Genomic DNA, 26,721 nt, shown 5'->3' on the forward strand with positions numbered 1-26,721 from the left:
CATGTTCTCACTCATAGGCGGGTGTTGAACAATGAGAACACATGGACACAGGGAGGGGAGCACTACACACTGGGGTCAGTTGGGGGGAAATAGGGGAGGGACGGTGGGGGGTGGGGAGCTGGGGAGAGATAGCAATAGCAAGGGGAGAGATGCCAGATGTAGGTGATGGGGAGGAAGGCAGCGAATCACACTGCCACGTGTGTACCTATGCAACAATTTTGCAGGTTCTTCACATGTACCCCAAAACCTAAAATGCAATAAAATAAATAAATGGGGGGAAAAAAACTGGATGGAAAATACAAATACTATTAAAGCAGTGTTTGCATATTGCAGATGATGCCCAAAGTCCAAACATTTTTAATGATTAATACTGAGATAAACATCATGTCAGAATTTCTGTTTCCTTTTCCCTTTGAACCCTTGCAGGATTGCCACATCGTCATGATTGCACCTTTATTTGGAATGAATATTCCTACTATAATTAAAAGAAAGAAGAAACAAAATTAATTTTCTGACAGAAAAGTAAAAAGAGAAATTTTCTTTGGTTTTGTTTAATTTCTTCATTAAGGGTCACCATTTAAAAAAACGCTCACTAGTCATTCTTTTGAATACTGCCTGTGTGAGAGAAAGATGTAAGATGGTTGATTATTTCAAATGACACAAGATAAAGATGGGATATCATCATGGCATGAACAAAAACGAGATTTATAGCCGTAAGTATTTTATACTATAACATATGATCACTAATCATTCTACAAATCTGTTGGATGAGTTTATTAGATAGATATTTAGATATATCCTGAATAGAAAATTTTACTTTGGAAATAATAGCTCATTTTGACTATATAATAATGTACTTAAAAATTCTCTTTGATAAGAAACAAGTGAACCGGATTCAATTTTCTTCACAGCCTGTGTAATGCACTGTCACTTGTTACCTTCTACATGACATTGATCAGCCCCAGACAGTGACCACTGCAGCATTTGGTTTGTGTTAATATGCATCAGATTTGTATAAAAATGATAGGGGTGGTCCTCCGACATGGAAGTGGGCAAAATGAAGACTTGATTTCCTAGACTGAACTATTGCTACACTGAAAGAAAACTTGTATTCCAAGACTAAGTGTGTTAATAAGGACTAGTCACATAAAATTTGTGTCTCAACTTGCTCAACTATACATTGTAAGGGTTACAGAGAAACACCTTGAAGACCCCCAGCAGGAGCGGTTCACTTTGTAATGCAAATTGGCATGAAGGGGAAGTGAGGAAAAGCACAGCACTGAAGCTCTAGCCTTGGTCAACCTTGAGTGCTTGCACAGCAAAGAAAAGGTCAAGGCTGGTGTCAGGGGAAGACAGTGAGACCTGACACCTGGCATCTAGTTCCTTTTAATTTCATTGGAAAAAGAAAACTTCTGAAATACTTACATTACAATAGAAAATTGTTTCATTTATGGATTTGTCATTTAAAAAATACACCTTTCAAATATTTATTTAAATTTGGTAGATCAATCATTGTTTTTATAACCCATACTTATATAACCCATCAGCATAAGCCCGTGTTTATATAACCTGTGCCTATTGTTTATATAACCTGTGAATATAAATACCAGATGTTGAAGAAGGAAACAGGTCTGCTTAACGAAAGCAGTGACATGCAATGGATCCCACATGTCAGCGTGTGAAGCTAAATGATGGTAACTTCATGCCTGTATTGGGATTTGGTACCTATGCACCTCCAGAGGTAACAATCACATTTTCAGTGTTGAGCATTTAAAAGAGCAAAGCTAGAATAAGTGGACGATGATCTGAGTTGTTCAGCTTTGTGTTTCTGTTACTCTGCGTGACTTATGTGCTCTGTTTTACTAGGCTAGAGCTATTCTATGTTCAAAGAGAAAAGGTAGTCAATGTTTGTTTTGCATTCACGTCTGTCATATGGTAATTTACTGCTTATTTTTATTTTGTACACTGTTTTTTTTCTTCTGTTTCTGTCCTTTTTTTCTTCTGTTTCTGTGTATTGCCCAACTTGGCAGAATATACAGAACTCAACAGTGAAGGACGCTGACTGGCAATTCCCTTTCTAGGAGATGACCGCAGTGAAAATGGCTTCTTCATTAATTTCTAAAATTGAATAAATGTTTTATTCTTCCACTAGACATGATCAAAAGAAACCTTTGTGGCAACAGTGCCTAAAGATGGGGTGCATGAAAACTGTCTGGAGAGAATTGCAGAGCTGCCGCTTAGCCTTGAGCATGACACAGTAATACCCGTCCTGGACTTACTACAATACCCTGTACATCTCTCACCACTAGGAAAATTATGTAACAGGATAAATAACCTTATTTTAAGAAAAAACGAGAACCTCACAAGAGAAATTTTGAATTTTTGGTCCATGTTAACATGCATCAGATTTGCATAAAAATGATAGGGGTGGTCCTCTGACATGAAAGCAGGCAAAATGGAGACTTTATTTTCTAGACTGAACTATTTCTCCACAGGAAGAAAACTTGTATTCCAAGGCTACTAAGTATGTGAATAGGGACTAGTCACATAAAATTTGTCTTACTTTTCTCAACTGTACATTGTAAGAATTTACAGAGAGACATCTTGAAGACCATCAACACTAGCAGTTTACTTTGTAATGCAATTGTCATGAAGAGGAAGTAAGGAAACCACAGCACTGAAGCTCCAGCCTTGGTAAACTTGAGTGCCTGCACAGCAAAGAGATCAGGGCTGGTATCAGAGGAAGGCAGTGAGACCTGACATCTGGTTCTTTTTAATATTACTGGAAATAGAGAGCTTCTGAAATACTCATATTAAAATAGAAAATTGTTCTATGTATGGCTTTGTTGTTTAAAAAAGATACCTTTCAAATCTTTATCCAAATTTGGTAGATAAGTCAATAATTTTAAATTTCACTGAAATTATATCTTTCCTAAAAAAGTTGGCCTTATTTTTTAAGACTAAAGCATACTTTACTATTCCCTTACAGCTTGCAGTTAATTTCTTATGTATAAGTCTACATACTTGGAGTATGTGTCTTTACTCCTTGTGCTTAGTTCTGTCATGCACACAGAATGGCTAATGGCTGTGTAGAAAGAGTCAGCGCTATAGAGTGTCACCCATAGATGCAGATGTTTTCAAAGTTGGAGCCTGGCTGGTATCTGAGAAGTTGAATTTCTCATCCTTTCGTAACTGATAAGGGTGGTGTCTATAATTAACTACTTGTACAAAGTGTGGGGTTTCTATATACCTGCTTTCTTTACAAGACTGGAAGTTTGGTGTGTGCTATACAGACTGGGTCAATGTAACCAGCACCCAGTTAAAATCTTGGGGATTGAGTCCCCAATAGCATCCCTTGTAGACATTTCCCCTATGTTGTCAAAATGTGATCCTGGAGGAAGTAGTGTGTTTCCTGCAATATCATTGAAAGACGAATCATAGGAACTTACACTGTATTCTTTCCATAGTTTCTTCCATGTGCCTTTTTCCATGTGTTCATTTCACTATAATAAAAATAATTAGGAGTGTGCATGGAGTCACTCATGCCTGTAATCCCATTATAGTGAGCCAAGATCATGCCACTTTATACCAGCCTGAGTGACAGAGTGAGACTCTGTCTCAAATAATAATAAAAATAACTATATTTATAAGTTGAATCTTGTTAATTTTTCCAACAAATGACTACATCTGAGGTTGTTGTTGGGAAACTCAACTAATCACTAATGCTAGTGATTAACCAGTAACTGCCCGGGACTGAAGAGTTCCAGAGATACCCAGCCTTTATTATTAACCAGGAAAGACTAAAGCAAATTGGGATGGGTTTATAACCCCACATATAGAACTAACTCAAGACACAAGGATAACGTGATGTTTGTGAAGGCTGTTGCTGGTGTCTGAACTACTGATACAGAAATGCTGGAAAAGGAAGAGCGTGGTTCCTTTAAATGATACAGAAGCAGGGAAGGGAAGTGCTGGGTAGAGGAGGCCATAGTCCCTGGCTAGGGTCCACCTGTACAGACCTAGATGAGGACAGGAATTTTTATTTTCCTGCCCAAATGTTGCATTTCCCAAGACCACCCTGGCCTGCCATGTCCCCATCCCGTGCCTATAAAAACCCGAGATCCTACCAAGGCAGAGACAGAAGCAGCTGGACTTTGAGAGAAGCACATAGGCAGAGGAACACACAGGCAGCTGGATGTGGAGAGAAGCACATCAGCGGAGGAACGTACAGGTGGCTAGATATCTAGAGAAACGCATTGAAAGGTACCAGCACGCCAGCAGGCCACATACTGGCAGAAGCAGAATGGCACTGAGTTTGGCTGGAGCAGTCAGAAGACAGCCCAGGCTGCTGAGCAGCCCGACTCCAGGGGAAAACGTTCCCACTCCATTCCCTTCTGACTTCCCCAACTTACCTCCACTCAATAAAACCTTGCACTCATTCTCCAAGACCAGGTGTGATCTGTTTCTTTTCAGACACCAAGGCTAGAACCCAGGATACGGAAAGCCCTCTGTCCTTGCGACAAGGTAGAGGGTCTAATTGATCTGGTTAACACAAGCCTGTAGATGGCAAAGCTAAAAGAGCACCCTGTAACACACGCCCACTGGGGCTTCAGGGGCTATAAACATCCACCCCTAGACATTGTCACAACCTGCCCATCTGTATGCTCCCCTAGAGGTGTGAGTAGTGGGGCACTGAAGAAGTGAGGCACATGCCCTTGCACACCCTGTGAGGAGAACAAGGAAACTTTTCCCATTTCACTACCTCTCAAGTACATTAATCACCAAATACTACTTTTTGTTTCTTCTTAAGGTTCCAAGGAATAGAGCTATGGAGGTTGTCAAATTAGCAATAGAAGCTGGGTTCCGCCATATAGATTCTGCTCATTTATACAATAATGAGGAGCAAGTTGGACTGGCCATTAGAAGCAAGATTGCAGATGGCAGTGTGAAGAGAGAAGACATATTCTACACTTCAAAGGTACTGTGCCTATGATGAGCATGAATGCACATATACTTAATGTGATTCTGTGGAGGTGACAGTTCTGTAACTGGTTCAGTAGTTGTGGATGAACTGTGCTTATTAGTTCCAATTTATTCGCACATATTCATGTATTAAAACTAAAATAAAAGGCAGAGAATGATGACGTCTTTCTCATCATTGTTATGTTCAAATTTATTACTTGAAAGTCACTTCAAGTTGCAATTCTCGCCTCTGATAAATTAGACTTTAAAGCAACAAAGATCAAAAGAGGCAAAGAAGGACATTACATAATGGTAAAAGGATCAATGTAACAAGAAGAGCTAGCAATCCTAAATATATATGCACCCAATACAGGAACACCCAGATACATAAGACTTATAAAGAGACTTAGACTCCCACACAATAATAGTGGGAGACTTCAACATCAATATTAGACAGATCAACGAGACAGAAAATTAACAAGGATATCCAGGACTTGAACTCAGATCCGGAACAAGTAAACTTAATAAACATTTATAGAACTCTCCACTTCAAATACACAAAATATACACTCTCATCAGTACCACATCACACCTACTCACAGGTTTAAATGAAATATTGGTTGGCTGCTTGTTTGTTATTTTCTTCCCTCATTTTTTCCTGTCTCCATTATTAAGCACAATTATTGGCATAAAAGAGGTTTTCAATACCCAGTTTTAGACTGCATTCTAGCTGGGCAAATAAGCAACACTCCTGTTCTCTCTCCCTCTTCCTTTTCTTCTTTCTTCCTCTCCTTTATTCTTTTTTTCTTTTTTCTTTTCCTTAAAAAAAAAAAAACAGGAGATAGTTCCTTCCATTGGTATGCCAATGACCTTGGGGAAATCGGTCAACCTCTAAGCCTCAGTTTCCTCATGTGTAACGTGGAATATTCCCTGCTTCGTAGTATGATGAGGATTACATGGGAAGTGCCTGGGATGTGCACCGTGCAGTGCCTGGCAGCTGCTAATATTCTCCATTCCTTTCCCTTGCTCTTTCCTCCATCCCTTTGCTGGATGCATAGTTTGCAAAAATTTTCTCCCATTCTGTAGGTTGTCTGTTTACCCTCATAATTATTTCTTTTGCAGCACAGAATCTTTTTAGTTTAATTAGGTCCCATGTATTTATTTTGGCTTTTTTGTGCATTTGCTTTTGGGAGTCTTAGAGACATTCTTTGCTGAGGCCAACGTACAGGTCAATGTAAAGAAGAGTTTTTCCAGTGTTATCTTCTAGAATTTTTATGGTTTCAAGACTTAGACTTAAGTCTTTGCTCCATCTTGAGTTGGTTTTTGTATAAGGTGAGAGATGGCATTCAGTTTTATTCTTCTACATGTGACTTAACAGTTGTCCCAGCACCATTTATTGAATAGGGTTCTTTTCCCTGATTTATGTTTTTATTTGCTTTGCAAACAAAGATTAGTATTTGGCCTAATTTCTGGGTTTTCTGTTCTGTTTCATTGATCTAAGTGCCCATTTTTATACCAGTATCATGTTGTTTTTGTAACGATTGCCTTGTAGTATAATTTGAAGTCTGGTACTATAATGCCTCCAGATTTCTTCTTTTTGCTTAGTATTGCTTTGGCTATTGAGGCCCTTTTGTGGTTCCACATAAATTTAGAATATGGCCATTTTTATACTATTGATTCTTTCTATCCATAAGCATGAGATGTGTTTCCATTTGTTTGTGTTATGTATCATTTCTTTTAGCAGTGGTTTTTTGTTTTGTTTGTTTTGTAGAGATCTTTCATATCTTTGGTTAAGCTTATCCCTAGGGATTTTATCTGCAGCTGTTGTAAATGGCTTGAGTTCTTAATCTGATTCTCAGCATGGTTGTTGTTGAATAGCTATGCTATTAATTTCTGTAAATTGATTTTGTAACCTGAGACTTTATTAAATTTGTCAGATAGAGGAGCCTTTTGGATGAATCTCTAGGAGTTTATAGGTATATGATCATATTATTGGCAAACAGCAATACTTTGGCTTACTCTTTCCCAATTTGGTTGCCCTTTTTTTTTTCCTTGCCTGATTACTCTGGCAAAAACTTCCAGTACTATGTTTAATAGAAGTGGTAAAAATTGGACATCCTTTTCTTGTTCCAGTTCTCAAGGGAATGCTTTCAACTTTTCTCCACACAGTATGATGTTGGCTATGGGTTTGTTATATATGGTTTTTATGCCTACTTTGTTTGAGGGTTTTTACTATAAAGGGATGCTGGATTTTATTAATTGCTTTTTGCCATCTATTGAGATGATCATATGGTTGTTTTTAATCCTCTTTTTGCGATATATCATATTTGTTGGCTTGTGTATGTCATAGCATCCCTGCACCCATGGGAAGAAAACCACTTGATCACGATGTATTATCTTTTTGAGGTGCTGATAGAGTCAGTTAGCTGGTATATTCTTGAGGATTTTTGCATCTATGTTCATGGGGGCGATTGGTCTACAGTTATTTTGTTTGTTTGTTTGTTGTTTTGTTTTTGGTTATGTCCTTTCCTGGTTTTGGTATTAGAATGATATTGGCTTCATAAAATAATTTAGGCAGGATTTCCTCTTTCTCTATCTTTTTGAATAGTTTCAGTAGGATTGGTACCAATTCTTCTTTGACTGTCTGTTAGAATTCAGCTGTGGATTCATCTGAATCTGGACTTTTTTTGTTGACAATTTTTTATTGCCGATTCAATCTTGCTGCTTGTTATTGGTCTGTTCAGGGTTTCTATTTCCTCCTGATTTAATCTAGGAGGGTTGTATGTTTCCAGGAATTTATCCACTTACTCCAGATTTTCTTGTTTGTGCACATAAAGGTGTTCTTAATTGTCTTGAATGATTTTTTTTAAATTTCTCTGGTATTGTTTGTAATGTGCCCAGTTTCATTTCTAATTGATCTTATTTGGAACTTCTGTCTTCCTTTCTTAGTTAATCTCACTAATGGTCTCAGTTTTGTTGATCTTTTCAAAGAACCAGCTTTTAGTTTCATTGATCTTTTGTGATTTTTTAATTGCAATTCATTTAGTTCTGCTCTGATCTTCGTTATTCCCATCCTTCTGCTAGCTTTTGGTTTAGTTCCTTCCCGTTTCTCTAGTTCATAGTGTGACATTAGGTGATCAATTTGTGCTTTCAGACTTCTTGATGTAGGCATTTAATGTTAGAATTGCTTTTTCTGTATCCCAGAGGTTTTGATAAGTCTGTCACTATTATCATATATTTCAAGATATTACTTGTCATTTTGATTTTATTTTTAACCCAAAAACATTTACGAGCAGATTACTTAATTTCCATGTATTTTCAGAGTTTTAAGGGTTCCTTTCAGAGTTGCAGGCAATGATGGTAGCTGAAATCGTGCACAAGCTTTCTCCTACCAGGATGCAGTGTTATTCTACCTAGATATTCTGTGATAGACTGTGTTGGTTGGCCTCCAGCCAAGAGATGGCAGTTGCAAAAGAGTACCAGCTGTGGTAGTAGCAGTGAGAATTGAGCTTGCCTATGTTCCCCTGGGGAGGTATTCTGGTTTCTCAGGTGATGGACAGGGCCATATTTTCCAAAAATTTATTTTTTGTGTGTTAAGCTACCAGGGTGAGTGGAGGTGGACAACCAGGTTTGGTCAGGGTTAGGCAGGTATGTACTCTGACTCTTCTGGAGTGAGGCTAGCCACCACTGCTGTGAGGGTCAGGGGATGGTTCTCAGACCACTGGGGTAATGTTCCAAAGGGAACTATAACTGCCTCTGCTGCAGAGAAGCATTCACACAGGGAGTGGGGAGCAGACGGTGGCAGTAAGCCTCACCAAGATCGCATGGAGTTGTCAAGGCAGCTCTCAGTCCCATGGTGCTCTGCCAAGAGCACTGGACTAAGTTCCAAGCAGCCCATGTTCAGAACTCAGAGTTGCCATGGCCATAAGCTTTTCCTATGGAGATAGCAACTTTGGTTTTCAAGCTATGCCCCTCCGCATCCACCTGCAAGGCCAAGTGGCAGACTTCTGCATTTGTCTGCAGCACACTTCCTGCTTTCCCCCAGGGTTCTGGAAAAGAAGTTCATCCCCACTCAGGATAATATTAATATCATGAAATTCAGTTAGAAGCTTCTTCCAATCTGTGACACCTGCCTGAACTCCCCAGTTCAGGTTGGCTGACTTCCCTGATATTCCTTGTGAGATAAACTGAGAAATGGCTTCCTTTAGTCCATGCTGGACATTGGGAATGCCTTTGTGGCACTTGCCACTGCTGCTTCTTCTACTTTATTTCTCACATCTCCCTAAATCAGTTCTGGGTCTGGGTAGGGTTAAGGCCTTCCCAATGGCCTGGATTTTCAGATTCCCTGGTGGGAAAGGGATTCTGGAGGCAGTTCCTTCCCTTCTCTCACTCTGGGCACTTACAATTTTTCATCTGTCTCACAGCGTAAGCTGCAGCCCGCCACTTCTTTCAAAGGGTCTGTGAATTCTTTTAGTTTTCCTATTAAGTTCCTGCATTGCTTCTTGGAAAAAAGCGTGCAGTGTGAATCTCTACACACTATTCTGTCTTTCCATGGGAGAGACATGCTAACACTGCCTCCAATTCACAATCTTGGGGGGAAAAAACAGATCAGGATGGTTTAACATAGACTACAGACTCATAGAGACCTATAATCATATTTAGCTTTTCTTATGTCTGGAATAACTTTCTTCAATATCTTATTATTCTTAATCTCAATTGTCTTTTTCATCAAAGAGTGTAGGAGGAGGGGAGATGCAATGTAAGAGAGCCCTATGAATATTAAACAACAGATAACAAAAGTGTCTTGAATGGTGTTCAACACATGTCAGCATGTTAAAAACCTTTTGCTCTCCACTTTCTAAACAACAGGAATACTTATTCTTATCCATTGGGTTCAATGGATGAGAAAATTAGACTGTTCAAATGCTTTATAAATTCTCTCAAACACAATTCAGATAATTAGAATAATTATTTCTTGATATCAATTTTTACCTATTGAAAAGTTTAATTCCATTGTTCTGCAGGTGTACTAACTATGTATGCAATATATAATCGCATTCGTATGGGTAGGTCATATCAGAAGAAAACACACAAAGGGAATTTTTTTTTCCCAGGGGTCATTAGTGTGGACTGGTGAAAAATGTCTAAATATTAGGTGGAGCAAACTAATACAATTAGCTCATGTTTTTAGTCAACACAAGTCTTTTCTTTTACTCTGCAGCTTTGGTGCACTTTCCTTCGACCAGAGTTGGTCCAATCAGCCTTGGAAAGCTCGCTGAAAAAACTTCAGTTGGACTATGTTGACCTTTATCTTATTCATTTCCCAGTGGCTCTCAAGGTAGGCAATTTGTGGGATCAAATCTCTTTTCTGTTGTCAGCATGACCATCCTTTACGATGATGGTTGAATGAAGCTTCTTCTTAGGAGGGTGTAGGTATTATTACATGGGAGAAGAATCCTATGTATAATGCCCAACCCATGTTTTATTGAATAAATAGTGAAAACTTCCTTCTCTAATGTATGATGACAACAGAAGAAAATACATCAACCTCAAAGCCTCTGCCTCAAAAACTCGAGAAAATAAAAATAGCCACCTTCAAGGTCCTGTCTTAATTAAGGTTCCTGAATCCATCTCTTGGGATGTGCACAGTTGCAGAAATTCATGTAGCTGTGGTGCCTCTCCCCCCCCCCCCCAAAAAAAAACTGCTGCACAGGTAATGCACAGTGAGTTTCAATCATCTATCCCTGTTTTAAGCTTAAACAGATTTGGTAGAATTCACTCTGGATAAGTCTTAAAAAGGAAACCATAATGGGACCTGATAATCCTTGCCTTTTTCACTGAAGTTTCTTTTACAATGGAGTTTGTAGCTTTGCTTAGCCATGAATTTCTGTATTGTGCATAACTTTTAATTCAAATGTATATAAAAAAAAACTCAGGCTAGTTTATTTAAAAGTGTATTGCATGATGCAAATGGGTAGTCACTGCCATGTATACATTTAAAGATTTGACATGGACTCTAAAAATGTGACCTTCTCTCCGTAATTATCTATGCACTCCAAGAGGTTTTCTGGATTTTTGTCCCAATCTTTTTCATTGGTGGCAATGGTAGCTTTGAGGCAGCTCCAAGTTCGTGGTCATTAACATAAGAGAGCCTCCCTCGGTCTTACAACTTTCAAATTAATATTGAAAAGAACTTCATTTGACCATGTTTAGTTTATGATCCTGCCCATGGACTATCAAGTCTTCACGGGGATAAGAAGCTGTTATTGTATCACCTGGATCAAGAGTACAGTCCCTTATTGCTGGATATGAAGGGCTTTTTCAGTCAAAGAGAGGCATTTCCCCAGAGAAAATTATGGGAACAGACAAAAGTAACAAAAGTTGACCGTGAAACCCCATTAAAACCTGTAAAATGGTTATGTATTAATACATATAATAGAAGTAGGAGATTAAGGGAAGACATTCCTTAAAATTCCATGTGTGAAACATTTTGCTCATATCATTTTCTAGAACATTGCAGCACCTATCTCATGGTGGAGTATTATCCTAAAATGTACCTGGGAGCATGCCTATGGCTGGAGAAGTTAAATTGTGACATAATTAAAATGCCTATTTCTACTTCAGCCAGGTGAGGACCTAATACCAAAAGATGAAAATGGAAAAGTAATATTCGACACAGTGGATCTCTGTGCCACATGGGAGGTGAGTGCTTGGAGGAGAGAGCACAGAAAAGGAAGACAAGAAGGGGTCAACCTGTTTCCCAGCTTCCATGTGTGAGAATGGAATATGCACCACTGGATCTAGAAACTAAGGAGCTTGACAAAGGAGGTTTTGCTGAGTGATAGGGAAGAACACATGACTGAAAAAGAATAGAGAGAAATGAAGATCAATTGGGGACAAGGAAGACGGGTATTCCCCATCCTCCATGTGCATTTATCTCTCCAGTTTCCTAAAGAGGACACAGAAATTCTTCCTCTTGCTGTCACCATTCTTTTCTGTTATCTGTTGTAATTTTTCTCCTGAGAATCAGTGCAATTTTCATTGTCATCTCTTAACAGTTGTTAACAGTTCTGTCTTGCATTTATCATAATCTGCAGCCATGTGCACAAATAATTTCTCACAACTGCTTTCTCCCCAGGCCATGGAGAAGTGTAAGGACGCAGGATTGGCCAAGTCCATCGGGGTGTCCAACTTCAACCGCAGGCAGCTGGAGATGATCCTCAACAAGCCAGGGCTCAGGTACAAGCCCGTCTGCAACCAGGTGAGCGCCCTCAGCCTCTTCTTTCTCTTCTCAATGCCCATCTTCCTGTCCTGCTGCCTGGCTTCCATTTGTGCTGTTCTACTTACCTTTGTGAAACGGAAGATTTAAAAAAGAAAGACTTTGTGTAGAAGAACATGGAAGACCCTTAATTGTGCCTCTCCTTGGAGAAGACTTAGTGGAAAAAGGTACAGAGAACTTTATGCTGAATTGTATTTAATATTTTTGCTGGAGGTAAATTTCATCAAGAAGGACTGACTGAAATGGTTAATCAGAACTCAGGGAGAAGGTGGACGGACTTATCTCTAAGTTACGAAAGACCACTGGAGAGTGGATGGGTCAAGATGATTTGGAGCAAACTGTGTATAATCATAAAGGCCATGAAAACATGGGATGAGCAGTAAATCAGGAGAGAGAGAATAAAAGAAGGAAGATCCTATGGATTTAAATGGGATTTAGATGTCTGAACGCTTTTTGTTGATATCACCGTTTTCACAGTTCTTGAGCAGGTAGTAAAAAGTAACTGGAAACAATGAAAGTCATCCAGATTAAAGACAGGAAGTCACCTGTTTATGAGGGTTCCTTGGAGAAAGAAGCTGAAAGGACATGGGGTGCTACCCCCACCCCTGCCTTGTGTAGTAAAGCCTGCCACTGCTGTCTCATTTAGACCCAGACTCCAACAGGAGAGTCTTATAGCTGGACCACCTAGGAAGAGAAGTTCTAAAGCACAAAAAAAGAAAGCATTTCAATTTGGTCTTATTTGCAGCTGGAAATGGGGGGTGGACTAACTGACTAAAGTACTGTCCTGGCCAGCCTGCCCTCATGTCAGTCCTCCACATTGTTATTTCATGTTTGGACTGTGATGGAAGAGCAGCTGTCTTATACAGGCTGCAATTCAATACACTTGTAAATACCGTACCTACCAAACGAACTAACACTGAGAAAATGAAGATAACCTTGGAAAATTCTAAGACAGTCACTTTCCGCTCCTGGGATAGAGGTGGTCAGGAGAAATGAGGGACGCTGTAGAAGCCATATACCAGATGCACAGATGGCTTTGTGCTTACCGTGGACTCTGTTGATGTGGCAAGAATGGAAGAAGTCAAAACTGAACTTTACAAAATAACTAGCATATAAGAAAATAAAAATATCCCTGTACATATGGGTGCTAAGAAACTAGACTTGAGGAACTTGTCTCTCTCAGAAACTGAGAAATTGTTAGCAATGGTTGAACTGAGCTCGCCAACTCCTTGGCATTTGCAGCCTATCTGTGCAATCATAGGACATGAACTAAGGAAGGAATTGAGAAACTCCCTGATGTGATAATTAAAAGAAGAAAAATGCTGCAGTAATAGAAAAAGAAAAGATGAATACAATACCTTTTCTGTATATGTGAAATAGATTTTCTCTGGTCTTGACAAATGCATGACTGTCTACAGCTTAGTTTTTCAGTGTGCCCCCCTGGGTGCTGTCAAAGCTTCATTTCATTGAACAATCAGACGCCCAACTCTGTGGCTTTGTGGAAGATGAGTAAACGCAGTGATGCTTCAAGTGGTCTCTTCTCCCTAGCCCCCAAATATTTTGGTACTGTCATTTTGGGAAGTCAAGCAAGTATAGTAAATTAACCAGAACAAACATAATTGTGAAAATTTGATGCAAAGTTAGTGAAATAAAACTTTAAAGAGTGAAAAAAAGAAAGTTACCTGTTTATGGAGATAACTAGTTATGGTGGATGAAATCAACACTGAGGAAAATTTAGCAGAATATTGAGCTCACCTTGTGACGGCCCACATCTTATTCTGATGCTCCTCTTTGCCTTCTGTCATCAATTCAACTGTTTAGACGCATCTATTCTGTGTATGGTTCTGTTGAAACATGCAGTATTTAAAATTTATGTATTTGGTAATATAACAATATAAAATGATTTCAATTAAAAAGTTAAGGATTTAATGTGGTTTTAATATTAGTTTTACTCTTTTTCAATATAACAATTTTCAAATTTTAGAGAAATTTGAAGGGATAATTCAGGACATCTGCACGTTACCATCTGTATCCAAAATTATTGACTTTGCCAACCTGGCAAATATATGGGCATGTATATATGTGAGTATATCTGCATCAATACAAGTAGTATTTGTTGAATCTCTTCAAAGTATATTGCAATGGTCACAATTTAACTCTACAGACCTTTCGAAGTGTGGCATAGAGATGAAGATATTCTCCCAGTAACAGTACAATTATTGTATATAAGGAAATTACAATAATGCCCTCATCTCATTGACTAACCCATGCGTATTCAGATTTCCCATGGTTTTATTGAAAGGTCTGTTATACTTCTTATATTTTAACCAGAAACAGAAGATGAAAAAATTTAAAGATACCATCAATATAAAAAGATATTAAGTACCTGAAATTATACCTAATAAAAGATATGACCTCTACAAAGAAAATTCTAAAACAATGGGAAATGTTAAATAAGAGTAAATAAATAAAAGGTATATCACACACACACACAAATCCAATTGTGACTTTCAGCTTGTTGTACTTTGATCAGTTAACTTGTTGTTCCAAGTTTTTAAAAGGCAAGTTTCTGTAGATTAGAAGTTATACTTGAATGCTTTATATCATCAAAGTTAAACATTTTTTGTGAGAAGCTGTCTCTACCTTGCTGTATCCCTGAAATTATACCACAGTATTCCCAACAGCATGAAATGACAAATTGCCCCACAATTAGTGATGCTAATTTTGATCACTTGATTAAGCAAAGGACAGCCAGATCTAATTTTCATAGACATGTGTTTTCCCTTTTGCAGTTACTAGTAATCTGCTGGGTAATAATTATCAAGAGGGAAAATTATATTCCATTACAAATTTCCACATAGTAATTGAGTATACATCAATGATGTTTCAGATTTTTGTATTGTATTATTATTATTGTATTTGTTCTTTCCATGTAGCTTTAAAGTAATTACTTTCAACTTTATAGGTTTTACTATTCTGACTTTACATTTTATTATGAAAAAAAATTTTTTCACCAAGAGGAGAAACAATTACTCAATTACTCCAAACATGCTAAAAGCTTAACTCTTCCCCTTTAATTATTCATGTCCCAGAAAAGAAATTACTGTAATAATCACTGTATTAGTACATTTTCATGCTGCTGATAAAGACATACCCAAGACTGGGATGAAAAAGAGGTTTAATGGACTTATAGTTCCATACAGCTGGGGAGGTCTCACAATCATGGTAGAAAGCAAGGAGGAGCAAGTCATGTCTTACATAGATGGTATGAGGCAAAGAAAGAGAACCTGTGCAGGAAAACTCCTCTTCATAAAACCAGCGTATCTCATGAGACTTACTCACTATCTCAAGAATAGCATGGGAAAGATCCTCCCCATGACTTAATTGTCTCCCACTAGGTCCTTCCCACAACACATGGGAATTATGGGAGCTACAAGATAAGATTTGGGTGAGGACACATAGCCAAACCATATCATGCAACCCCTGGACCTCCCAAATCTCATGTCCTCACAATTCAAAACCAATCATGCATTCCCAACAGTCCTCCAAAGTCTTAACTCCTTTCAGCATTAGCTCAAAAATCCACAGTCCAAAGTCTCATCTGAGACAAGAGAAGTCCCTTCCACCTATGAGCCTCTAAACTCAAAAGCAAGTTAGTTACTTCCTAGATACAACAAGAGTATAGGCATTGGGTAAATACAGATGTTACAAGTGGGAAAAATTGGGTGAAACAAAGGGGCTACAGGCCCCATGCAAGTCCAAAATGCAGCAGGGCAGCCAGATTTTACAGCTTCAAAATGATCTCTTTTGACCTCATGTTTCACATCCAAGAGTCAATGTGACTCCACTCACACCCATGCTTATGTAAGAAGTGGGTTCCTATGTTCTTGGGCAGCTCCATCCTGTGGCTTTGCAGGGCACAGCCTCCCTCTTGGCTGTTTTCATGGGCTGGCATTGAATGTCTGCAGTTGTCTAGGTGCACAGTGCAAGCTGTCAGTGGATCTACCATTCTGGGGTCTGGAGGATGGTGGCCCTCTCCTCACAGCTCCACTAGGTGGTGTCCAAGTAAGGATTCTATGGCGGGGCTCTGACCCCAGAATTCCTTTCTACATTGCCCTAGCAGAAGTTCACCATGAGAGCCTGGGCCTGGCAGTAAACTTCTGCCTGGGCATCTAGGTGTTTCTATACACCCTCTGAAATCTAGGCAGAGGTTCCCAAACCTCAATTCTTAACTTATGTGTAACTGCAGGCTCAACACCACATGGAAGCTGCCAAGGCTTGGGACTTGCACCCTCCGAACCCTCTGAAGGCACAGCTTGAGCTGTACCTTTGCCCCTTGTAGTCTCTGCAGGAGTGATTGGGACGCAGAGCACCAAGTCCCTAAACTGCACACAGGATTGAGACCCTGGGCTCAGCCCATACAACTATTTTTCCCTCCTAGGCCTCCACCTCTGGGCCTGTGATGAGGGGGCCTGGCACAAACATATCTGACATGCCATGAAGACATTTTCCTCATTGTCTTGGTGATTAACGTTTGGTTTTTTGTTGCTTATGCAAATTTCTGCAGTCAGCTTGACTTTCTTCTCAGAAAATGGGTTTTTAATTTTTACTGCATCATCAGACTGCAAATTTTCTGAAGTTTTATGCTGTTTCCCTTTTAAAACTGGATGCTTTTAACAGCACCCAAGTCACCTCTTGAACGCTTTGCTGTGTCAAAATTTCTTTAACCAGATACCCTAAATCATCTCTCTTAAGTCCAAAGTTCCACAAATCTCTAGGGCAAGGACAAAATGCCACCAACCTCTTTGCTAAAACATAAAAAGAGTCACCTTTGCTGCAGTTCACAACAGGTTCCTCATCTCCATCTGAGACCACCTCAGCCTGAACTTTATTATTCATATTACTATCAGCATTTTTGTCAAAGACATTCACCAAGTCTCTAGGAAGTTCCAAACCTTCCCATATGTTTCTGTCTTCTTCTGCACCCTCCAAACTGTTCCAGCCTCTGCCTGTCACCCATTTCCAAAGTCACGTCCACATTTTTGGTATCTTTTCAGCAACGTGCCTTTCTACTGGTACCAAGTTTCATATTGGTCCATTTTCACATGCTGATAAAAACATATGCAAGACTGGGGGGAAAAAAGAGGTTTAAAGGACTTACAGCTTCACATGGCTGGAGAGGCCTCACAATCATGGCAGAAGGCAAAGAGGAGCAAGTCACATCTTACATGGATGGCACCAGGCAAAGAGAGAGTTTGTGCAGGGAAACCCATTTTTAAAACCATCAGATCTCAAGAGACTTATTCACTATCATGAAATCAACACAGGAAAGACCGGCCCCCATGATTCAATTATCTCCCACTGGGCCCCTCCCACAACATGTGGTCATTATGAGAGCTACAAAATGAGATTTGGGTGGGGACACAGAGCCAAACCATATCAATCACCATTGGTGGAGGCAAATACTTTTGATCACCCTCTCTTTTAACAACTCAACACTATGAACACATGGATTGTTTTGCTATAACTTGCAATTGATTTTACTCATTATTGGTTTCTGATGTTCAAATCTATACAAACATTACTACTGAGATTCCTATAAAACTACTACTTTTGTCTTTTAATCCTGCCCTCAGAAATCTTTGAAGAAATTCTTACTTTCTGGCACACTTTGATGTTCAAAGCTTAGAACCTTACCCTATCCCAAGTCCAGAATTGGCCATGTGCACTTCAAGTGGTCAGAGGTTTTTAGAACCTGGCTCTGGTTCACAGAGTTGCTTGTGCTCAGAAATAACATTTCTATGTATACTTTTAGGAAACATCAGTATAAAATTTATTTTTATGAGAAAGATCATTACTTGACAGTAATATTCTCAGTTCAAATTTAATGTTACATATTATTTATTCAGCTTATTTTAATCTTTTTATATTAACATAATTGTTTTGAATTATCTGATGCTTTTCTGTCTTGATCATCTGCAGGTGGAATGTCATCCCTATCTCAACCAGAGTAAACTGCTGGATTTCTGCAAGTCAAAAGACATTGTTCTGGTTGCCTATAGTGCTCTGGGAACCCAACGACTTGAACTATGGTAATAAAAGCAACAGGAAGTTTACCTGAAATACCGTTTTGATGAAAAATTTTAATTATAGCATACTCAGTCCCCTGGAATTCACTCTTAGTGAGTCAGGGTAAGAGGAGAATTTGCATCTCTTACAAGATCCCAGATGAGGCTGCTACCGTTGGCCAGGGGCTTCACTTGAGAAGATCTGGTACATAATGAATGCCTTAGTCTGTTTAAGGAGCCTCCTACCAAACTGAATCCAGTCTCAAGACTTCAGCATTTCTGGCTTTCCTTCCAGGATGGACCTAAACTCCCCAGTTCTCTTGGAGGACCCAGTTCTTTGTGCCTTGGCAAAAAAGCACAAGCGATCCCCAGCCCTGATTGCCCTGCGCTACCAGCTGCAGCGTGGGGTTGTGGTCCTGGCCAAGAGCTACAATGAGCAGCGGATCAGAGAGAACGTGCAGGTGAGGAGCGGGGCTGTGGGCATCAGGGCTCCTGCACTGTGTCCTTCACACGTGTTTCTTATAAGCTTCTCAGGACACCCTTGGACTAAGTCCATTTTCCAGGCATTTCATATGCAGAAATGCTTTATGTACATCCTAAGGGTTTTCTTCTCTACCACAGGAGAGGCAGCATGGGTGAAGAGAATCAGGATGGGACCAAAACCAGAAATTTTGGTTTCAACATAAAGGTGGCAACTTATTCTCTATCCCTCTGCTAGAGACATCACCTTTTCTTCATTTTCTCAAATGAGGAGTTGGGTTAGGTGTTCTCTAGTCTTCAAATCTTTGCAGTTTTTTTTTTTTTCATGTCCTTGTTAACTCAGTATAAATTTCACATATTTATTCTCTTAGAATTTTTTTTGAGTGCCTATTGAAGTCTTTAGGTATTTTTATTAGGATGCTTGTCTTTTCCTATGTGTAGAAGACCATAATTAAGTAAAATTATAAAAGAAAACCCCTCATCGTAGAGGTTCAATGCAAAACTATGTATTTAACTGACAATTCTATGGTTTGAAATTTAGCCTAAGCTCCACCTGAGCTAAGTCTAGTCCTTCTGTTCCTGGCTGGGCTCTCTCATGTGTGTGCAAGGCAATGAGGCCACTCTGCAGAATTAATCCAAAATTCATATTCTGGATATTAATTCTTTAGGGATTCATATGTATTGTTGAAATAACCTCTCCCAAAATATACCCATGTTTTGATTCTCTTTATGTTTGATTTAATAAACAAAAGTTTCTACTCTTAATTCTCAAATTCTTCATGACATTTTCTTATAGTTGATAATACTGTATCTTTTCCTATATTGGAAACATGACAATACGTTACTATGTTATTATATAGTAAAATATTACATATATAGTAATACATAGTAAAGCAATATACGATATTCTATTAATATCTTACAAAAGCATTAAAGTGCTTTCATAAATTGGGATAACAAATTGATTTTTAATATGTGAAATAAGGATGCAAATGTGCATATACATAATTTTCACTTGATATTAAAATGTCCTAAGAATTATTGAAAAATCCATATCTGCTCACATATCTTGATTTTTCATCCCATCATAAAGTGTCCATAAGTACTTCTCTGACATTTCTCCTCTTTTGAGTTATTAACTTTCCGTACTGTCTAAATTATGTTGAATAGAAAGTCTTATTACCAGAATAGTATAAGTATTTTTCTGGCTTATTCTCTTATATAATAATGTCTTGGCTAGTCCTTAAGGAATGTTCTGTTATATAACATTCAGTATTATCAACTTCTACAAAAGAGCTAATCTTTTGTTCTCTGGCTGAAACTGCTCTGAAACTGCAGAACAATTTGGTGAAAAGTGATTATTTGACTATTGAAATTTCCAGTTTACGACCATATGAATATTCAGTTATTCACATATTTTAATACACACTTCAATTAGTTACATAGTATTCTTTATTAAGGCATTTGTTTACGTTTTCCTAGATTTATTCATAGAAAACTTATAATTTTAGTCTTTGGATAACTTTTTCCTTTTTGATAATTTTCTAATCTATGCAGATATTCTAAGAATAATACAATGAATGCTTCTTACCTAGATTCATCAATTGTTAAATTCATGACATCTTTATTCTTTTTTCCTCTCTCTCTCATTCTCTGTATCATTAGAGTATTCCAATAAATTTATTTAGCAATTTAGTATTATATGTTAGCAATTAGTGACATCTTTTTGATATTTAAATTCTCTCCAATTTGAATACTGAGATCCTTTTCAAACAACTACTTGTGTTCTTTGAGCATGACATTATTAGTATTTGGACAATTACTGTCTTGGATTTTGTTGAAACAGTTTTTTTTTTTTTTTTTTCACATTATACCTGTCCGTTGAAGATGGAAATACAGACAGATGTTGGATTTCAGCATTTCTGTATCTGATGTGAAACTGCACAACTCTGCAGACAAAGAGAGGATCTCAGCAGAAACTAGAGATGGAACAAAGTTAACCCATGTGTACGTGATTAGTTCATGTACTTAGAAGATTCAGAAGAATCTAGGGGGAAATTTTGAAACTTATTATTTAGACAGTTTGATGGTGATACAATTTGGATATTTGTCGTCTTCTAATCTCATGTTAAAATGTGATCCCCAATGATGGGAGTGGGGTCTAGTGGAAGGTGTTTATGTCATCGAGGCAAATGTAGAAACAGAAATCTAACAATATCCATCTGTATTAGTCTGTTTTGTGCTGCTGTAAAGGAATACTTGATGCTGGGCAATTTATACAGAAAAGAGGTATCTTTGGCTCACAATTTGCAGGTTGTACAAAAAAGCTTAGCACCAGTATCTTATCCTGGAGAGGTTTCAGGAAGCTTTAAGTTTCAACATTAGGTAATTCCTTTGCTCCCATATCTGATCATAGGCTCTTAGAAGCAGCCACGCTACCTGTTGAATGTTTTCCGGCCTAGAAATTTCTTCCACCAGTTACCCTAAGTCATCACTCTTAAGTTCAGACTTTCACAAACCCCTAGAGTGGACACAATGCAGCCAGGTTCTTTCCTAAAGTATAACAAGGGTGAACTTTGCTCCAGTTTCTAATAAATTTCTCATTTTGATCTTAGATCTCATTGCTCTAGACTTCATCGTCCGCATTTTTATCAGCATTTTGGTCACCATCATTTAGCCAATGCCTAGCAAGTTCCAAACGATCCCTTACCTTCTCATTTTCTTCTGAACCCTCCTGACACTTCCAAACTGTGCCCATTACCCAGTTCAAAAGCCATCACCACATTTTCAGCCATTTTTAGCAATGTGCCACTGCTGGTACCAGTTTTCTGTATCAGTCCATTGTGCGCTGCTATAAAGAAATACCTGAGGCTGGATAAAATATACTGAAAGGTGGTTTATTTGGCTTACCATTTTGCAGACTGTACAAAAAACATGGCACCAGCATTTGGTTTTGGTGAGGCCTCAGGAAGCATTTACTTATGGTAGAAGGTGGCAGAGGAGCAAGCATATAAAATAGCAAGAGATGTAATAAGAGGGAAAAAAAGATAAAATGTCAACCATTTTTAAGCCAGGTTTCATGTGAACTAATGTAGCAAATACTCATTACCATGGGGAGGGCACCCAGCCATTCGTGAGGGATGCCCCCATGGCACAAACACCTCCCATCAGGACCCACTTCCATCACTGGGGATCACACTTCAACCTGAGATTAGGAGAGGACAAATAGCCAAATTGTATCACCATCAAACTGTCTAAATTATAAGTTTCAAAATTTTCCTTTAGATTCTTCTGAATCTTCTAAGTACATGAACCAATCATGTGCACACAAGGTCAACTTTGTTCCATCTCTAGTTTCTGTTGAGATCTTCACTTTGTCTGCAGTGTTGTGCAGTTTCAACATATACTATCTAGGAATGGATTTACTTTATATTTTACCTGATATTCTTTAATCACTTGAGAATTTAGAGATGTCTTTATAACTTTTGGAAACTTATCAAATATTTTAAGTATTGCCTCTACACCCTACTCTCTGATATATTTGGCTATTGCAAGTTGACAACTATGCAATCTAACAACAATAAAAATTTTCTTCTTTGGTAGGTTTTTGAATTCCAGTTGACTTCAGAGGATATGAAAGTTCTAGATGGCCTAAACAGAAATTTTCGATATATTGTCTTGGATTTGTAAGTAACTTTGGAAAAGGGGTTGCTCAGTTTATTTTTAGAGAAGGAATGTCAGTTGAGCGTTTAAAGTGACCTCAGTACCAGGGAGACAGGGGCCAGAGTGAGAGGTGAGACAGGAATTTTCTGGAACTCTCCTTCTGGATTCACTCCAGAGCTCTGTTCTCTGACAGGGTAGTGGGCCCAGGGTCAGCATGGGTTAACCTGACCCTGCTCCCCTGACTTCATTAAACTTTTCAGAGTAATCGATATTATTGCTGTGTCTGCACCTTTCACATAGGCCTGGCATTTCTGCTATGGCCTAGTGGACAAACTGGAGATATTGCTCATATGGCCTGATTAGATGGTTTTCCAAATCTGTACTTATAGCTTATCCTTCCAAACCTGCTCAGTTCCTTATCAGATAAAAATTTCCAACAACATTGATGTCCATGCCAGAAATTCATATCTCTTCCATATGGAATTGCTCACTAGATCATGTCAATTCAATATCTTCAATAATTTCAATTTCTTTCTTCCTTCTCTGTAGACATTTGATAATGACCCAAACACCATTTTGCCTCCAGAAAGTTTGCCCTTAGTGGGCAATAGAACTCTTGGCTTTGAGTTTTTGCAATATGGAAATCTTAATGCAGACTATAATGAAGTTTTAGAGGAGACAGATTAAAAATCAAAAGAAGAGCTAGGCTCTGTGGCTCACGCCTATAATCCCAACACTTTGGAAGGCCAAGGCAGGTGGATCACTTGAGGTCAGAAGTTTCAGACCAACCTGGCCAAAATGGTGAAACCCTGTCTCTACTAAAAATACAAAAACTAGCTGGGAGTGGGAGTACACACCTGTAATTCCAGCTACTCAGGAGGCTGAGGGAGGAGAATCACTTGAACCCAGGAGATGGAAGTTGCAGTGAGCTGATTGTGCCACTGCACTCCCGCCTGGGCAACAGAGCAAGACTCTGTCTCAAAAAAAAAACAACAACAAAAAAAAAAGAAAACAAAAAAACATCAAGGGAAGAGTTGGAAAGCCTCATCTTTGGAGATAATACATAGCTGACAAAAGATCTTACTCTTTCTACATGCTCCAAGCTTCTAGGATTCACAGAAAGGCACTCATGTGATGAGGGAAAAACAACTTATGTCACTGCTTGCAGTGGAGATATTAACAGGTAATAGACATGATAAGATAATGTATTAAAAAGGATAAGCACAGCGGCACATCATAAGAACTCAAACATTTTTAGATATCATTGCTTATATTTTCATTAGAGGAAAAGAGTAAAATAGGAAATCATGAAAAGGAAAGGAAGAGTGGCAAGCCTCAGCAATTCTCACCATCAATCAATTATTTAATATTGATGAATCATTTATTCATCACTCTATTTTGTGTGATTTCCACCTAAAAACTGCCCTGAGCATATTGTAGAGTTTTGGATATGGAACCCCATATCACATATCACAATTTACATGTCTGAATCAAAGAAAATATTTTCAATATGGTAAGCAGCTAGTCCGTAATGAACATATTTTTTAAAGGATGTATGATTGCTACCAATAACATTTAACACTCAAAACTTTATTTGTGATGAAATGTAGCTGGCTTATTTCTATTCAAAGCAATGCAGGATAAGTTCCTGATTTCATTGAGAATTTGAAACAGAAAAGATCAGAATGTCTCTCTACTCTGTTGACAGATACGGAGGACTATGTTTGAACAATTAACCCTGTGTGGTTTATGTGATAAATTCCAGGCAAGAGAATATAAGTTGAATAATTCCTTATTTTGAAAAAAAACCCATATTATAAAGTCATGTTCATAAAAGACAGAGATTCTACAACTAGTCAGAAAATAAACTTCTTCATATTCACACTAATGGCAGCTTCATAGAAATCACTTCCCTACCACCTTTTTAATAGAGTCATTTCCTTCATATTATGTGCTGTTATTTCTCTTTTCAGTTTTGCAGGCCACCCTGATTATCCATTTTCAGATGAATATTAACATGGAAGGCATTGCACGATGTCTACAGAAGGCCCTGCCTGAGGATGGTGATGCAGAGGATGTCTCTGTGCTGGTGACTAGAAACATCGCCTCTGGTTAAATCCCTTCTGCTTGGCAACTAAACTTTAGTTAGCCAGATATGTCCATAGGCCAGAAAGCCAAGACAACCCATTTGTATCATCTTAAAATAATGGAATATTTTTCCTTAAAGATTCTTTTCCTATTCCTTTCTCTGTTACTTGTGTGTTTCTTTTCCTTCTAGTTCATTAGGGCCAAAAACTATGATTTGCCTGTAAGTTTGGGGCGGGGAGTGGATGATGATAATTATTTAAAGGCATTTTTGAGGTGAGAGTGGGTAGAATGTTCGGCCTCTAGAGGAGGAGCAAGTGACAGGTATTCATCAATTAGTCTGTCTTCAGCTCTTTTAGAAAGAAGAAAGCACACAACATAGAGCCTAAAAGGCGAGCCATACTGACAGGAGGACCAACAATCCATGGCTTCCCTCTAGCTTCACAAGAATTGGAGCTCCAGCAACCTGCAGATGAAGCATTCCTGTGGGGTAATGCTTAGGGAGGTGGAGGACACCGTCCAGGAGAAGTAATTAGAAGTCAGATACGGGGAAGGCTAGGAGAAGGGAGTCTAGCACATCTCTGCTTGGGAAATACAGGCACATGCTCTTTTGTCTATTACATCTTGTGCATAAAAGGAAACTTCCCATATTATTTTAAGGCTGAGATCCAAGCCTTGACCTCTTAAGTGTGCCCAGTATCAGCAGTGACCTTGCTGGGCTGTGGTGGAGGCAGGACATCAAAGACATCATTGACTGGTCACATTCTTCTGATTATCAGCTCCATATAGAGCAAATACTATGAGGCTCTAAAAATATACTATTAATTTGTTCTACTCAGTCTTTTGAAATATTTCATACATTTAAAAAGGCACACTTACTAATATAAAATATCCCAAAGCCATAACATGTCATTGTCAAATGAATTTCAAAATTGCAAATAATACATCTAATAAACTATCAAAAATTTCAAAACTCTTTGGAAAACAGTGTATATACAATAGCATGGTGCTTTCAAACTTCTATAACCTTCAGGAATAATTCTTACAAAGACATAATTGCTCGTATAGTTTGTAGGGGTAAAAATTGAATCAGCTAGTCGACAACATACAATTTCATTCCAGACAACTTTTTTGAAAAGTAAGGACAATGTCATGGGCTTCTGGCCAAAGCACTTTGAGACTGACAGGTGTTCATAACGTTTATGTGCACGTTTTCCAATGCTTTCACCCTCCACTGATTGAACCCCATCAAAGGGGCTTCCTTAACCCACATCTTTCAGCTCAGAAATATCCTGCCAAGTTTCCTAGTCCACGATATTTCCTGAAATGATTTCATTCCTGAAACTGGGGGAGGCTGTAATCTTTGGAGGACCCTTGGGTGATCTTTGTACTGTTTTCTGTCTTCACTCATTTCCTTGATGACATAAAATATTCTCATGGCTTTGAATACAACCTCTAAGCCAGGAAACCACAAATCAATATCTGCAACTCAGGTTTTTCTCTGAAACTCCAGAGTGAAACATCGCCTTGTCTGCAGCTCTGCATCAGCACCTAATGGACATTCACGCTTAGCATGCCTCAAACAAAGCTCTTTGTTCCTAGACTAAGTAATGATTTCACATCTTGTAAAACTGATCAACAAAATCAAAGATTAATATGTTTTTTCAAATTATTAGTCAAGTATGTAATGCCAAAGAATTTCACATTTTTTTAGCATGCATGAAGTTTTTTCCAAGATGTGAAATAATAATTAGAACAGTCACTTATAAATAGCAAATCGGCCACAGGCTTATTCCACTCATTTACCCTTCATTTTCACAAAAACCATATTTTAAAATGTTACTCAGAATTTTTTAAAGCTTAAATCGGGAACACATGGGATATAACAAAATTCTATAACCTCCAATTCCTCATTTCACTATATTCTTTCCATAAGAAATGCTAAAAGGAGGCTGGGAGCAGTGGCTCATGCCTGTGATCCCAGCACTTTTGGGAGGCTGAGGTGGGCAGATCACTTGAGTCAGGAGTTTAAGACCAGCCTGGCCAACATGGTCTCCAGAAATGGAGACAATTTTAGGCACAAGCAGCTGCATGGCGGATTCCATTCTGTCAGGGGTGGGGATGGGGGTCACCCTGGGGCTTAAAGCAGGTGGCTTAAATCATGTCTTAAGCAGGTCCTAATTA

General features: G+C 38.5%; 1 protein-coding gene and 1 pseudogene across 2 annotated transcripts; both read left to right on the plus strand.

The window, feature by feature from the left end:
* Positions 1-1,591: 1,591 nt before the first annotated feature.
* Positions 1,592-25,501, plus strand: AKR1C4 (aldo-keto reductase family 1 member C4). 2 transcript variants are annotated; one of them, XM_037733003.1, is made up of 9 exons: positions 1,592-1,741; positions 4,811-4,978; positions 10,184-10,300; positions 11,587-11,664; positions 12,101-12,223; positions 18,224-18,333; positions 18,605-18,770; positions 22,393-22,475; positions 24,888-25,501. In XM_037733003.1, the coding sequence occupies exons 1-9, from the start codon at positions 1,658-1,660 to the stop codon at positions 25,036-25,038; spliced, it is 1,080 nt and encodes a 359-aa protein (XP_037588931.1). In that variant the 5' UTR covers positions 1,592-1,657; the 3' UTR covers positions 25,039-25,501. The 2 variants fall into 2 exon arrangements, with proteins under 2 accessions (XP_037588931.1, XP_017368637.1); XM_017513148.2 differs by lacking the exon at positions 24,888-25,501 and adding an exon at positions 24,426-24,647.
* LOC108292326 lies at positions 12,993-14,955 on the plus strand (annotated as a pseudogene).
* Positions 25,502-26,721: the final 1,220 nt, after the last annotated feature.

This window comes from Cebus imitator, unplaced genomic scaffold, assembly GCF_001604975.1.
Source record: "Cebus imitator isolate Cc_AM_T3 unplaced genomic scaffold, Cebus_imitator-1.0 Scaffold487, whole genome shotgun sequence".
NCBI classification, from domain to species: domain Eukaryota; kingdom Metazoa; phylum Chordata; class Mammalia; order Primates; family Cebidae; genus Cebus; species Cebus imitator.

What these genes read in the sequence shown, in the direction of transcription:
- AKR1C4 (XM_037733003.1), top strand. Translation starts at nt 1,658, where the DNA reads ATGGATCCCACATGTCAGCGTGTGAAGCTAAATGATGGTAACTTCATG. An exon ending in ATTTCCCAGTGGCTCTCAAG is followed by an intron (nt 10,301 to 11,586) that starts GTAGGCAATTTG and finishes TTTCTACTTCAG; the next exon opens with CCAGGTGAGGACCTAATACC. An exon ending in CGATATATTGTCTTGGATTT is followed by an intron (nt 22,476 to 24,887) that starts GTAAGTAACTTT and finishes GTCTGTCTTCAG; the next exon opens with CTCTTTTAGAAAGAAGAAAG.